Source organism: Xenopus laevis, chromosome 3L, assembly GCF_017654675.1.
Source record: "Xenopus laevis strain J_2021 chromosome 3L, Xenopus_laevis_v10.1, whole genome shotgun sequence".
Lineage (NCBI taxonomy): Eukaryota > Metazoa > Chordata > Amphibia > Anura > Pipidae > Xenopus > Xenopus laevis.
The window spans coordinates 7311507-7328039 of record NC_054375.1 but is presented as its reverse complement, the minus strand read 5'-3'; the positions used below and the strand labels follow the sequence as shown (position 1 = coordinate 7328039).

General features: G+C 41.8%; 1 protein-coding gene across 1 annotated transcript in view; it reads left to right on the top strand.

The window, feature by feature from the left end:
* The first annotated feature begins 6093 nt into the window (after positions 1-6093).
* The window catches only part of lrp6.L (LDL receptor related protein 6 L homeolog), a 76757-nt gene continuing 66317 nt past the window's right edge, over positions 6094-16533 (top strand). Inside the window, exons 1-2 of the mRNA XM_018240885.2 lie at positions 6094-6555; positions 13005-13398. Of these exons, the coding sequence (XP_018096374.1) occupies positions 6501-6555; positions 13005-13398 (449 nt within the window). The 5' untranslated portion in view covers positions 6094-6500. The remainder of the gene's footprint in view (positions 6556-13004; positions 13399-16533) is intronic.

The window sequence follows — 16533 nt, the reverse complement described above, 5'->3', positions numbered from 1 at the left end:
TATGGAGGGAAATACATGTGAAGGTCACACAGGAACAGGTTTATGTGTGGGTTCTAAAAAGAGAAAAAGGAATCTTATACAATATCTGAAGGGCTGGGGTTGGAGAAATCAGGCCTAGGAAGCCTGAGGCTACAGCTGATGAGTTGAAAGTCAGCAGAAATCACAGAGACCTCTTCTGAGTTTGGAGTCCAAGACAATTATGCTTGTTGCCATTGACTAAAACCAGTCCTGAGTGGCCAATGTTTCAGAACTCTCTCCTTTCCTTATGACCCAAATAATTAAAAACTATAAAAAAAAAAAAATATGAAGACCAATTGAAAAGTTGCTTAGAATTGACCATTATTTAACATATTAAAAGTTAACTTAAAGGTGAACCAAATCTTTAATACCGCTGGGGGCTGCTGAACATGGGCATGGGCAGGATGGGTATTGCTGATAGGGGGGTTAATGAAGAACTGAATGGGTTAATATTTCTGTAGACATCCTTTTGGGGTGGGGGGGGGTGTTCATGCTAATGCGATGGAGTATTCCATTCCTTCTCGCCCCCACAATGACACGCTCCAATGTTTCTTAGGCCATATGCCACGCTGGCATATAGGAGGCAAAACCAGCCTATTGGGTTTATTTAACGTTTACATGATTTTCTATTAGACTTAAGGTATGGAGATCTGAATTACAGAAAGGTACGTTATCCGGAAGACCCCATGTCCTGAGCATTCTGGATAACAGGTCCCATATCTGTACTAAGCACAATTTTGCAAGAAAATATTAAAGCAGAGCAGCCCTCTTGCAAGCCGCTGACACTCTAATAAGATTTTAGGCCCCCAGCGTATGTACTCTTCTGCATAACATCACCTTGTAACATAATTCAATGGTAACATGTAAGTATCCCAGTCAATTAGACTTGACTTGTCCATTGATAGGTAGTTCATAGAGAGAGATGTACTAGGAGAGATTAGAATCAGGACTGGCAAACAGGGAAAGAAGTGTCAATCACTGGCGAGACTGAGGCATTAAGAGAAATGATATATAAACACCTCCCTTCCCTTCTCTAAACAGAATGGATACAGAGGGGTTCAAACATGGATTTTGTGGGTTCACTTGGAGCAGCGCTGGACAGACACAGGACAGGATCCTTATGGAACCCTTAAAGGAACAGTAACACCAAACAATAAAAGTGTTTTAAAATAATGAAAATATCTTGTACTGTTGCCCTGCACTGGTAAAACTGATGTGTTTGCTTTAGAAGCACTACTATAGTTCATATAAACAAGCTGCTGTGTAGCAATGCAGAAACTGCAAAAAGACTATATGGCACAGGTTAAATAGTGGATAACAGATAACACCATTATGTTCTACAGAGCTTATCTGCTGTTTAACCTGAGCCTTTTCTCCATTGAACGGCAACCCCCATGGATACACAGCGACTTATTTATATAAACTATAGTAGTGTTTCTGAAGCAAACATACCAGTTTTACCAGTGCAGGGCAACACTATATTATATTTGTATTACCATACTTCTAAACCCTTTCATTTTTTGATGTTACTGTTCCTTTAAAACTTGTATGGATATTTTGGAGGATTCTTTAGAATCTCTTGATAGAACCTTTAGGACAAACTTATTTCTCCTTTTTATTATTTGCTAAAATTATTTGGCTATGTGGACACGGCTGGCAGGGGGTTGGTGGTATATTGAGCTACAGTACAGTTTAGTGGAATGTGAATATACACAATAATAATGTCTGGGATGGAATGGAATCTCATAGTTCAGGGGGTGAGGGCCCACTATCTAATGTAGTGATCGAGCTGAACCATAGAGGGAAGGTGATGCAGCCTATGGGTAAATCTAATTCCAGATGGGCTGTAAAATCATAGATGTGTATGACTAAAAGCAACCAACAGATGTCAGTAGAAGATTTGGCCTCAAATGATATACCTTTTACCAAGTACAACTAACAGATGTCACCAGACCGAGCCTCCATTATTCCAGGAATGTACCAAAGAAACATCAGTCTCTCATTCCCAGTGTGAGCAATAGACTTCACTGGTGGAGCTCAGTTCACAGCAACATCAATATCCCAAATGCAAAGTGTCACTGTACCGGGAAACATGAACATGTAATATTAAATAAAACCAACAGATGTCACTAGAGAATTCACTATCAAATTTAATACAAACTTCCAGAGTTTCTTTTTGCAATAATAACCAGTGTCACAAGCAGTTCCATAACGGCACAATTAAAAAGATGAATTGTCCCTTTGCACAGAAAACCATGCAATACCAAAGATAGCCAAAAGATGTCTAGATGAAGATTAGGCTCAGATCTTGGAGTGGTGGGTATGTACAGTATGTAGGTGAAGAGGTGCCAGTGTGAAGGTGAATGAGAGGGTGTGTATGGGTGGGAGGGTCGTGCATGGGGGGGTCGTGCGTGAGTGAGCGGGTGGATGGGTCGTGTGCGGGTGTCTCTGTGGGTGAGGGGGTGTGTTGGTGGGTGAGGGGTGTCGGCAGGTGAGGGTGCATTGGTGGATGAGGGGTGGGAGGGTATGTGCATGGGTAGGGGTGGGATGGTGCGTCGGTGGGTGAGGGGTGGGAGAGTACACGCATTGGTGAGAGGGTGCATGCGTGGGTGAGGGGGTTGGATGATGCATGCCTGTGTGAGGTTGGGAGGGTGCATGCATGGGTGAGGGGGGCTTCATTTTATTATTATGTTTATATTTATTCCTTATAGTTGTATTTAGGTCCTTTATCCTCTTACCAACCAGATAGCTATTAACATTCCAAACCTGACAGCTGCCCAGCAACAAAACTCCCAAGAATAAAAAGACCAATTGCAAATAGTCCTGTCTACATGACTCTAAATACACATTTTCAGGTGAACTGTCCCCTTTAAAGATGGCTGGTGATGGATGGGTTAGGGTTACAATTGGAAGGCTGCTTGTGAGAGTTTGTGCATGTAATGGATCCACACTCTGGAATTAGGGTTAGTCTGGACCTGCCCCTACACCTTTAACCTGTGGCTCCTCCCCATTACTTCAGTGGTTTGTTCTGGTTGTGCCGGTCATAAATTGAGTTTAGAAGCATGCAGGGAATAAAAGTCAGGTTAGGGATTGAGCTGAATGTAAGTGCCTGGCCAAACTGAATCTGAAGCAGTAAAATCACGTTTTTTTTTTTTTTTTCATTTTAACAATTATATGCCCTTGCCCATTATTGAGTCTCACCCTATAATAGGGGTAAATCGGGACAACTGATACACCATCATTTTGTACAATCATAAATAAAATCATTATGTCATGGTAACACATATTCTGATTGGTTGGAAGAGAACAGCCTCACTTTACAGCTCTGGCCTCTCTCTCCGTTTATCCCTTTCTTTTTCCTTAGAATTTGTTCTCCTCCATGTCTGTAAATCAGCTGACTTCTGCTACATTGGTTAATTGGTCAGAACCAGAAATGCAGAGAATAGAAACAGCCAGGCAGATCCTGCTTTCCATAGCAATTACATTTACACATAATGAATGGAAATTAGGAAGCTGTTTAAAGGGGTTGTACACCTTTAAATTAACTTTTACTATGATGTAGAAAGTGAAATTCTGAGACAATGTGCAACTGGGTTTTATTTATTATTATTTGTGGTTTGAGTTATTTAGCTTTTTATTCAGCAACTATCCAGCCTGATGTTTCAGCAATTTGGTTGCTAGGGTCCAAATTACCTTAGTAACCATGCATTGCTTTAAATAAGAAGTCTGGAATATGAATAGGAGAGGCCTGAGTAGAAAGATGAGTAATAAAAAGTAGCAATAAAACATGTATAGCCTTACAGAGCACTTGTTTTTTAGACCCCCCATGTGAAAGCTGGAAAGAGTCAGAAGTAGAAGGCAAAGAATTCCAAAACTATAAAAAAGAAAAAAAATGAAGGCCAATTGAAAAGTTGCTTAGCATTAGCCATTCTATAACGTACTAAGAGTTAACTTAAAGGTGAGCCCACCCCTTTAAAATTATATTTTCTTTTATTATGTCAAAATAGTTTTTGGGTTGAGATCCCCTTTAATGCAGATAAATGTAACCAATGTAACATTCTCCTTGCCCCCAAATAAAGGCAAAGCCGAGCCCATGGCACCTACAGCAGAGGCCTGGATTAAAGATGTTCTTTGTTGTATAATCTGTCTGGGATGTCTATGGCCTTATCTGACCCCAGAGACATGCAGAGAGCACTCATCTGTTTGACCAATATACAGCTCCACATGTAAAGTCTCATAGGAACGTGGGGTGAAGTCTCTAAAGGCAAAAGGGCTTCATTATCCCAATGCTGCTTGGGAAGATACTTATTTAAAGGGGAACTTCAACCAGAAACATTTTTGTTGCATCGTATATAAATAAATAAATGTATAGAAAATATCATTCTAAGCAACTTTCCAATATCCATGCATTAAAACTCATATATTATTTGGAAATATAACTGCTACTGAAAGCAGTGTCTGTCTGCCTGTATTTGTTTTTCAGCACTGCTGGTTCTGACTCTTGAATCCAGAAGATTAAAAGACTTGGAGGAGAACCGACTACTGCTCTATTGTTTCAAGAGACAGAAGTAGGGAACAGAAACAACCACTATTATTCACTTAACTATAAACCCAGTGAGGAGGAAGAATTAACGGATATTAGGAAGTTGTTTAAAATCAGATTGTCTTTTATTAGGCAAAAATAGTTTTTGGGGTTTACATTCCTTTTAGCAGTAACAGAAGAGAAGTACGAATATAGAATCCTTTTTTAGCCAGGTCACTAATGTTCTTTCCCCTTTGCTACACTGTGGCCTCAAGAAATATGGGGGGCACAAATAAACACTCACCCCAAATCTCCCCCTAACTGGCCTTCAGGCTGGGCCCCCTTAGCTCATAACAAGGTTAAAGATATATAGAAACATTGGGGTAACAGTCACCCTGCTATAGTTCCAGGGGTACCCAGGGTACAAATAAGTACTCACCCCAAATCTCCCCCTAACTGACCTTCAGACTGGGCCCCCTTAGCTCATAACAAGGTTACAGATATATAGAAACATTGGGGTGTCATCCTGCTATAGTTCCAGGGGTACCCAGGGTACAAATAAGCACTCACCCCAAATCTCCCCCTAACTGGCCTTCAGACTGGGCCCCCTTAGCTCATAACAAGGTTACAGATATATAGAAACATTGGGGTGTCACCCTGCTATAGTTCCAGGGGTACCCGGGGTACAAATAAACACTTACCCCAAATCTCCCCCTAACTGACCTTCAGACTGGGCCCCCTTAGCTCATAACAAGGTTACAGATATATAGAAACATTGGGGTGTCATCCTGCTATAGTTCCAGGGGTACCCAGGGCACAAATAAGCACAGCCATTTATTTCAGTGTTATTGGCTGTAAAGAAAGAAATAAGTACAATGTGACAGTCCCATATGTTACAAGGAGACTGAGTGACAAGCAAAAGCTGTGGGAGTCATAAAAGAACATTGTCTCATGTGCCCTGATTTACAGACACAAACCTGGGCCTCACTGGGAAGCTTTCCCCTTGCAATTAGTCACTGCAGGAAACGTATAAAAAGTGGGACATTACCTTTCATTGGGAAAGAACAACAACAACGACAACTGACATAAAACTCTCCCGGGTGTGAAAATTTTTTATTTTCTATCAATGCATCATGTCCAATCATTTTGGATTTGAATAATAAATCACCTGCAAAATCAAACCAAATATCTCATTTTCTTTCTCTCTAGGTGTGTATGTATTAAACAAAAGATTCTTACTGAATACTCATTACAGAAATCTCAGCTGCCATAAAGCAGGACAGGACTGCTGCACATAATTAAAGTGGGATTGCTTTGCGGCAATGTTTGGTTATCACTAAATTCATGTCATTTGAAAGCTGTTTGGAATGAGATTTCCTCATATTTCAAAGTTTTCATTATTTCGGAAAAAAAACCACGCAGCAAAACAATTGCAGTTGTAGATGAATTGTAGCAGGAAATAAGGAGCCTTTAGTAAATCTGCCTTCACATGAAACCACCAAGTCCCCAGTCTCCTCCCACTTACTGCGGCCCCAGCCTTCCACTTCTCCTCAGAGAGGCAAGGCCAATGCTAGTAGTTCCGGCAGCGGATGGATATTGCTCCAGGTGCGGGGGTTGGTGTAGCGTATGTAGTTCCTGAGGAATTCAGAGCTTTTCTCTTCCGGCTCCCAGCTCTCGCACTGTGTTGTGGTGTCACGGATGTAACGTTGTGCAGAGGGATTTTTATAGGAACATTTCCACGTTAGATATTCGCTATTTGGGCGAAGAAGCGGAAGGACACGCAGCTCCTCTGTGTATCGCTCTGCTAGGGATCAGGAGTGGGAGCCCCGGCTGGAGCAGGAGGAAGAGAGACGCCGCGGCGGGTTTACAAGCAGCATGGAGGGGTCGGAGCGGAGAAGCCGGGGTCGGGTTACGGGGGAGCATTGAGCCCCGAGCGCAGTACGGAATGTAACACAGAGAAATGGGGGCCCTGCTGAGGAGCCTGCTGATCTGCAGCCTGAGCTGCTTGTTGAGGGGTGAGTGTGGGGAGCCGCGGGGATAGGGCCTGAACGAGGGATTGATGGGGGCTCGGGGCATCGAGTAGTGGGGGGAGGAGGAGGAGAAGCTGCTGAGGGGGCTTTGGGGGGGAGGGGAAGATGTAGCTGAGGGGGTGACTGGCTGCTTTGTGGGTGACTGACAGGGAAACTGCTGCTGGGGGAGGGGATTGTTTAGTTTGAGGGGGGACTGGCTGCCTGTGGGAACAGCTGAGGGGGGACTGGCTGCTTTAGGGACAGAAGCAGATGTTGGGGGGGCACTGACTACTTTGGGGGGAAGAAACTGGTCAGGGAGGTGACTGGTTGTTTTTTGAGGGGCAATTGCTTTGGGGGTACAATGTAGATGAAGGGGTTATTGGCTGCTTTCTGGGGGGCTGGGAGAGAAGCTGGTGGGGTGATTGCTTAGTTTGAGGGGGGACTGGCTGCTTTAGGGACAGAAGCAGATGTTGGGGGAGGGGCATTGGCTACTTTGGGGGGAAGAAACTGCTCAGGGGGTTGACTGGTGGGTTTGTGGGGGGCAGAAGCTGTTTAGGGGGTGACTAGTTTTGGGGGAGAATGTGGAGAATGGGCTTGTGGCAGATTTGGGGTCACAAGCTGGTAACGGGGGAGTGGCTACTTTACAGATATAGCGAAGTCTGTTCCTGACCATTAGATTGTAAGCTTTCTGGTTCCCACATGAGGGTCTGGTTGGCATTAGCCCAGGCAGGAGTGACTAGAAATGGCCCCAATTAACTGTTTGTGCACTCATTCCACTCATAAGAGCCACCTTGGCAGCTGGAGTAAGGGTGCAAGTGTCTGCTGGCCGTCGCAAGTGATGGGACAAATGGCTATAAAACATGTCAGGTGATCAGCTAATTAGAGCCGGGGGAGGGGGAACAAAGTGATCAGTATGGCTACTCCTGCGTCTCGTGCTCACTGCCAATACACGACTAGTGGGAATACTGTGTGTGGCTAATGGAGTGGGACTGTTGCACAATCCATTGCTACAATTGTGTTGCCTCCTTTGCTTGAAAATATCTCTAAACAAAATACTGTTTTTATTTTTAACGCTTGGGTGTTGCCTGTTTCTCGTTGGTTTTCTACAAAACAAGTTTCCTATTGAATATCCCCCATACTCTTGCCCCCCCAGCATCATGCCCCTGATTCCCTAGTTCAGCGATGCCTAAAACTACTGAACTTTAGTCTCCTTTTACTTCTCTCTCCTGCTCCTTTGTTCTGCCCCATCTAGTATTCAACCTGTGCTTGAACTCGTCACCCCATAGCCTTCTGGGAATTGTAGTTCTACCTGTGGCTCCTGCATTAGAGCCTGAAAACAATATTCCAGATAAATAAAGCAAAGTATATTTGTGAAACTGGGCATGGAGAGACCTGCTCTCACCAACCGAGTGGATCATTTCTGGATAGACGGGTGGCCAGGATGGCTGATCCAATTATAATGGGGGTGTATGCAGACTTGTTGGGGCCAATGTTGTCCTATCCCAGCTGGATTTTCTAACCTGCCTGATATCTGTTATTTTATGGCTGAATACTGGTCAGGCCTTTGCGTTGGCTCCATACTGGGCCCAAAAGCTACTGGAATTGGCTGAAGTCAGCAGCTTACAGCCTTAAACTTTTGCATTGGAATTTAGTGCATGCCCACTATTAGTTTAAAATTTGCCGATATCTGGATCAATTTAGCCAGAAATTTATGTCGGGCAGGTGGTCAAAAGGGCCTGTACATGGGCCAATATGCTGCTTAGTCTAGACTCTAGAGAGTCCCGAGTTGACACATTTTATTGGATTTTGTATTGCCAGCTTAAAGGAACAGTAACACGACAACATGAAAGTCATTAAAACATGTATTGTTTCCCTGCATTGGTACAGCTGGTGTGTTTGCTTTAAAAATATGGCTATAGATTATAGAAATAGGCTGCTGTGTAGCCATGAAGGCAGCCATTCAAGGCACAGGTTATGAAGCAGATAACAGATGCGCTCTGTAGAATCCCATTGTATTATATTAGTTTATCTGTTATCTGCGAAGTATCATGTGCCTTTTCTCCTTTTTTTTTTACTTGAATGGCTGCCCCCATGGCTACACAGCAACCTATTTATATAACCTATAGTAGTCTAAAGCAAACACACAACTTTTACCAATGCAGAGCAAAAGTACATTTTATTTAATTATTTAAAATGCTTTTATTTTTGTGTTTCTGCTCCTTTAAGGACATTGTTCACCTTTCAGTTCAAAGACCAGTAACATACATTTTTTTTAAAAGAAAAACTTGTTTCTTTTTAACGAAAAAAAAAAAAAAAACCAAGACAAGTTATACTTTTAATTCGCAAAACTTTTATCAAGAAATTACGGATTCTCTGCATGCCCTCCTCTTCAGAAACAGCGACAGCGCTAGATTTCTCCTTCCTGCCTTCTTTAGGAGATAGCCAGGGAGGAAAAATCGCAGCAAAATGGTAAGTCATTTCTTAAAAAAAGCGTTGAGAATTAAAAGTTAAAACTGTCCTGGTGTTTTTTTGTTAAAAAGAACCTTATTTTTTTATGTTACTGTGATGTAGAGAGCGACTTTCTGAATTTGCAATTGCTTTCGTGATTTTTGAGTTATTCCAAGAGCTCTCCAGATTGCTATTTCAGCAATCTGGTTGCTAGGGTCCAAATTACCTTAGTAACCATGAACTGATTTCTATAAGAGACTGAAATATGAATAGGAGAGCCCTAAATGGAAAGACTTGTAATAAAAAGAAGCAATAACAATACATTTGCAGCTTTACAGTGCATTATTTTTTTTAAATGGGGTCAGTGACCCCCCCCCCCATTTTTGAAAGCTTCAGAGAGTCATAAGAAACAGGCAAATAATTAAACTATAAGAAATAATGAAGACCAATTGCAAAGCTGCTTAGAATTGGCCCTAGTTTACCCAGACACTTCAGACCCGTAACAGACAAGTTAAATCCTGGAACAAAAAAGAAAATCCTACATTCCAATATCGTGGGACTGAAAACACTTCTCAAATGTCTGTTCATTCTGCGAGGCTTTAGCCGTCTCATTTCAGCAGAGCTTCTGCCCATTGGAGAAATTTGATTAAATATTCCAGGGAGGAAAGTTTCCAGTTATTCCAAAAGCTGGAATGTACCACTTTTTTCTTTCCTTCTAATTGTGTGAAAGGGAAATGAAAATCCTTTTTTGATGAACAAACTTGGGCTTGCAATCATAGCAACTGTTATTTTTGTGCTGGGCACGGGGATTAGGGAGTATTTCCGAAAGCTGCTTTCTTTGTATAGCAACGCTCATTTGGTAAAATCCAATCAGCGTCTCTTCCTACCCCCCCAAATTTCTAATCCGCCTGCCTGCCACACTGTATCCATCTGGAAAGATGTTTAATACTCGCTGTATGCGAAGAATGCCTGGAAACCAGGATGGTAGTATGAATTTCTATTTATTTATTTTTTGGTTCTTCTGGAATCCTGGATCTGCTTGGTCAGAAGGGGCCTGAAGAGGACCAAATCCACTTGATATAGTCTGGGATTTTCTAACCTGCCCCATATCAGTTGGGAGGCCCCATGTACAGGGGGAGAATCTGGGCCAGACCTTTGTCCCATTCAAATGTTTTGCATGGCCTGATGATTGAGCGAACTTAAACTAGGTATAGGTATGGGACCTGTTATCCAGAATGCTCGGGACCTGGGGTTTGCTGGATAATGGATCTTTCCGTAATTTCAATCTTTTTACCTTAAGTCTATTAGAAAATCATGTAAATATTAAATAAACCCAATAGGCTGATTTTGCCTCCAATAAGCATTAATTATATCTTAGTGTGGATCAAGTACAAGGTATTTTTTTTATTATTACAGTGAAAAAGGAAATAATTCTTTAAAATTTGGATTATGTGATTATAACGGAGTCTATGGGAGTCGGCCTTTCCGTAATTCGTAGCTTTCTGGATAATGGGTTTCCGGATAACAGATCCCATACCTGCATCGTTTGGAAATGGATTGGTTTCCCCAGTTCTGCCTGGGCAGTCGAGGGGCAGAATCATCAATTGAGGGTGCTTTACACATATTTACACGTATTTAGTTATTTGCCTTTTCATAGACTAACATGGGAATTGCTGTGGACATGCCAGTGTACCCAGTAGGTTTGACACTTTTTTTCTGGGAATAAAAGAAATGGCCTTCCTATATATATTTATCTTTTTTTCCTATTAATAACATTGGGATCAACCATCATTTTTACCGACTAGGTGGCAACCCTAGTATCCAAGTGTAAGAACAACTGCCCCTCGGAGGCTGCTAATTGATTGTGGTGCACCACCAGGGCCAAATAAATACCCATTTTACGAGGCAAATTCATGCACTATGCTGCCACTGAACTGCAAATCACAACAGGGGGAGCAGACCCACCATGACTGTAGGTGGTGCCTTGGAAAGACCCTTTTTGTTATACCATTGGGCCCCTGTTCTCTAGATCAGTGATCTCCAACCAGTGGCCCATGAGCAAAATGTTGCTACTTTTTATTACTAGTTTTTCTATTCAGACCCTCTCCTATTCATATTCCAGTCTCTTATTCAAATCAATGCATGGTTGCTAGGGGAATTTTGACCCTAGCAACCCGACTGCTGCAATTGCAAACTGGAGAGCTGCTGAATAAAAAGCTAAATAGCTCAGAAACCACAAATAATAAAAAATGGAAACCAATTGCAAAATGTCTCAGAATATCACGCTCTACATCCTACTAACAGTTAACTAGTCTTTTATTGTGTCTGTCCCATCAGGTTTTGGCATGCATCAAACCCGGGCTCCTTATGATCTCCCTACACCTGGAAGTATTTGGAAACATAACCTCTCCTAGAAAGGAACTCATAGCTGTGCCTTCATTAGTAAAATAACTCCAAGGATCCCGCTGCTTCCTTATCTCTTCTTAATTCCCATGGGGCGACTGTTTGTTTACACCATGTGACTTTTTTTTGGTGGGGGGCAAAGTAAAGGATGATGTCCTGTAAACAGTTCCCCATAATGGCCTGCAGATGTTTTATTAAACCATCTGTTTGTGTTTAGCTCTCCCTGCGTGGCTTAAGAGGCTGATAACTGCTTCTGGATGGTAAAAATATATCAGACATAATCCTTTTTAGTGTTTTGTTTCAGAAACGACACATTGGGTTACAATCTGCAGGTTGTTAAACAGCAGCTGTACAATACAGTGTCTGAGTTATCTGTGCCTGGTGCTGCAACATTATTTGTAGCAATTCCTATTTGTTATTTGTGTGTGTGTGTTTTCCAGGGTCGGACTGGGGGGCTTGGGGCCCGTTTGGGCTACTGCCCCAGGGCCCCCCTCCGGCCGCTCTAGTGCACTGCGCCGCTGTGCCGGGTCTCTTCATGTGCGCACAGCACCACTTCAGTACACATGTGTGTGGCGCAGTGTTTGTGCGCATGCGCAAAATGTTTATTTTGCCGCGACCCCCGACAGAGGGGTCGCTCAACACCAAGAAGTGGATCTAGGCCGGTAGGGCCCACCGGGTTTTTTCCCGGTGTCACGCCGGCCCAGTCCGACACTGGTGTTTTCCAAAAGCAAAATATCTCTGTGCACAGTTTACGAGTTGATTGATTTTCACAAGGTGTGTGTTCATTCATGTTCGTATGAACAGAAAAAGTGCCAGCCAGGATTTATTTTGGGGTTCTGGCAAAATCCAGTACAGCTATGGGACCTGAATGTTCGGGGCCTGGTGTTTTCCATATAAGGTACCTCTCTGTAATTTGGATCTCCGTACTTTAAAGGGGCAGACTTATTAAGGTTCGAGTTGTATTTTCCCAAGAAAATTTGAGTTAGTGAAAGTGAAATTTTCTAGATTTATTATTCCCTGACCCTGGAAATAGCTTGGACCCGAAAATACACCATCTAGACCCCGTTGATGTTGAGTATGAGTCACTGGCAGAGGTCCCTTGAACCATTTGAAGATGTTAATAGCCTTCATGGTGTTTCAGGTTTTTTCAGAGGGTTTTGCTGAAAACTTGAATGATTCTCAACTTGAACTCTCAGAATGTTGTTTTTTCTTAAGATACCATTCGAGTTGAGTGAGTTCATTAGAGGTATAAAAAAATAATAATCATTCTTTCATAAATAACCCCCTTAGTCTACAAAAGAATAATTTTAAACATTAAATAAACCCAGCCAAATTGTTTTGCCTCCAATAAGGATTAATTATATCTCGGTACAAGATACTGTTTTTTTTTATTATTACAGCGAAACCAGAAATCATTTAAAAAAAATCTCCATACTGGTATGAGATCTGTTATCTGGGAACCCATTATCCAAAAAGCTCTGAATTAAGGCAAGGCGGTCTCTCATAGACTTCCAAATAATCCTTAAAGGGGTTGTTCCCATTTTAAGTTAACTTATACTATAAGTTCTATACTTTAACACTTCTTTCGTGCCTTCTTTCCACAGCGTCTCCGTTACTGCTTTATGCCAATCGCCGTGACCTGCGACTGGTGGACGCCGCTGGAATGAAGGGCAACTCCACCGTTGTGGTCAGCGGCTTGGAAGACGCGGCCGCTGTCGACTTCGTATTCTCCCGGGGCCTGATCTACTGGAGCGACGTTAGCGAAGAATCGATCAAAAGGATTAATTTTAATAAAACTGGGAGCTCGCAGGATGTCGTCATTAGCGGTTTGGTTTCGCCAGATGGACTGGCCTGCGATTGGCTGGGCGAAAAACTTTACTGGACTGACTCGGAAACCAATCGGATTGAGGTTTCTAATCTGGATGGGTCGTTGCGGAAGGTATTATTTTGGCAGGAGCTGGATCAGCCTCGAGCAATTGCACTTGATCCTCCCAGAGGGTGAGTTATTCCATCACAGCTGGTTTGGAAGACTTGTGGGGTTTGTCTTCTCTTAAAGGAGAACTAAGCTCTAAAGTTAAAAAAACCCTACCCTACATAGACCTCCCTCCCCCCCAGCCTAGCTGCTACCTGGGCAAATGCCCCTAAGGCTTTACTTATACCTCTGTGCAGATTCTGTCCAGCGGAGTTCATGGCAGCCATCTTCAGCCGTTTCAGTAATATTCGGAATGAGACCGGCGCTTCGGCAATTTTCGTAAGTTTCAGCGCATGCACCGTTGTCGCGGAACAGAAGATTGCTCCAACTGTGCATGTGTCGTTACGCCTGCGTCATTCTGAAGATTATCGAAGAGAAGAAGATGGCTGCCGTGAACTCTGCTGGACAGAATCTGCACGGAGGGGTAAGTAACGACTTAGGTGCATTTCCCCGGGGGAACTACTAGGCTGTGGGGTGGGGTCTATGTAGGGTAGAGGAGTAGGGTTTTTTAAACTTTTGGGTTGAATTCTCCTTTAATGGAATGTCTATGAAGGTTTTCATTCATCCAGGTCATGGTATCTATAGTAGATGTAAATCTAGAGCAATTGGATTTGCTGATTAATCATTGAAGTGGTTTCACTACTCATCCGAGCAGCTTCTTCAGTTCAACTGGAGCTGGAAAGAGTCCGAAGAGGAAGGCAATTCATTAAAAAGCTCTAAACTATTAATAATGAAGACCAATTGCAAAGTTGCTAGGAATTAGCCATTCTTTAACATACTAAAAATAACCTCAAAGGTGAACAACCTCTAAGTTTTTTTAATGACATTTTAATAGACTTAAGACATGAAGATCAAAATAATGGAAAGATCTGTTATGAGGAAACCCTCTCTGGCATTCTTGATAACCGTAGAATATATAACCTGTATACAGGATTTCCCGTACTAGTCCGTTGAACTGCAGAAGCTGCTCGGATGAGTAGGGAAACGTCTTCAATGATTTTTCAGCAAGTCCAGTTGCTCTATATTTACTTCTACTAGATATACTTAAAGGAACAGTATCATCAAAAAAACAAAAGTTTTTTTTTATAGTAATACAATTATAACACAGTGTTGCTCTGCATTGGTAAAACTGCTGTTTGCTTCAGAAACTCTACTATTGATTATATAAATAAACTGCTGTGTAGCAATGGGGGCAGCCATTCAAAGGAGAAAGGGCTCACGTTACACATCAGATAAGCTCTGTAGAACATAATGTTATCTGTTATCTACTTTATAACCTGTGCCATTTGTCTTTTTTTAATTTCTGCCATTGCTACACAGCAGCTTGTTTGTGTGAACTATAGTAGTGTTTAAAACACATCAGTTTGACCAGTGCAGGGCAACACTACATTATATATTCATAACTTTAAAACCCTTTTTCACATTTTTTGGTTTTCCTGTTCCTTTAAATCTTGGGTTGGTGAGGGGAATCATGGTGCCTGTCCGAGGTATCATTGGGTCAGATGAATTTAATTTGGCTTTGGTGCTAGCAATTTGTTTTCATTAAGTTAGGAAACTGATTGCAGCAGCATGCAACTGGTTTCAACAGCCCAAATCAGTTTTATAATGTTGCTGCTTAAGTCAGACTACATGTTGGCAAATGTATAGACCATTTAGTTCAGATTCACAGTAAATTTGGCCATAGGAATGTATTTTTGTACGATATTCAGTGTGTATGGTGGGAGATGAGTCGAGCAATATCGGCAGAATACTTTGGTCTGTTTGTTGACCGGGCTGGCTGGAAAATTTTGATTGGCCGCTTTTGAAGGCACCAAAACATAGGCCATTGTTAGTGCTGAATCATCAGATACAGGAAGAATTCTATTGTTTCTGTCTGTATATCTGACCATTCAGCTCTACACGTTTGTATTGAAACGAACAATCTTTCTTGGAGATATCATAATTTTAATGGTCACCTTAAGTCCAACTGGGAATTCCTTTTTTGTATAGCTTTCTCTCTCCTTTTGTTTTTCCTTCTTTGTGCAGGTCTGTCTGTAGAGTAGGATGTCTGGACAGACAGCGGTAGATTTTATTAAGTGGCTCTTAAATGTTGTAAACCTGTTATCGAGTCAGCAGAGCAGATTTCATCTTTCTAATATCTTAATTTCATTGCAAGTTTTCTTTAGTAAACTCCATCATCCTAAATGTAGTGTGAACAGTGCAGTGACTCCCCAGCCTACTGTAATATACTGCACATGTATAATCAACATTTTTCCCATGTGTGGGTGATATCTTAAAAATGACTTTCATATGAGCAAGATTTATTTATGTGTGTGTACCTTGAAGATACATTCTTCTGCTGTATCTGAAACCTTTGGAATGTGCAGAATTTGTCTTTTCTAAGGGAATAGTGAGTTTACTAATGGCTGACTCATGCGATGTTGCAGGTGGTGGCCCTATAGGGAATCCATTCTGCCATTCTTATGCAGATGCATTTTCTATGCACCCCTTGAATAGGAAACTTGGGAACATTATTCACATGGCAGTTGCCCAACATATTGGAACATCCCCCAATAAATTTACGTTTTCTTATCCTTTAAAGGGTTTACCTTAAATTAACTGTTAGTATGATGTAGAGAGGGATATTCTGAGACAATTTACAATTTTTGTTCCTTTTTTATTATTTGTGGCTTTTGAGTTATTTAGGTTTTTGTTTAGCAGTTCTCCAGTTTGCAATTTCAGCAGTCTGGTTGTTAGGGTCCAAATTGCCCTAGCAACCATATGTTGATTTGAATAAGGGACTGGAAAATGAATAGAAAGATGAGTAATAAAAAGTAACAATAATAATACATGTGTAGCCTTTCAGAGCATTTGTTTATAGATGAAGTCAGTGACCCCCATTTGAAAGCTGGAAAGAGTCAGAAGAAGACAAATAGTTAAAAAAAAAATCTATACAAAATAAATAATGAAGACCAAATGAAAAGTTGATTGGAACTGGCCATTCTGTAACATTCTAAAAGTTAAAGTGAACCACCACTTTTAAGCGTACATATGGGTGTGCAGGCAAATAGGTGGTAAACTGTCTCCTCTTCCGACCTACAAAAAATAGTAAAATGTGATGTACAGGTATGGGAATTGTTCTCCAGAATGCTCGGGACCTGGGGTTTTCTGGATAACGGATC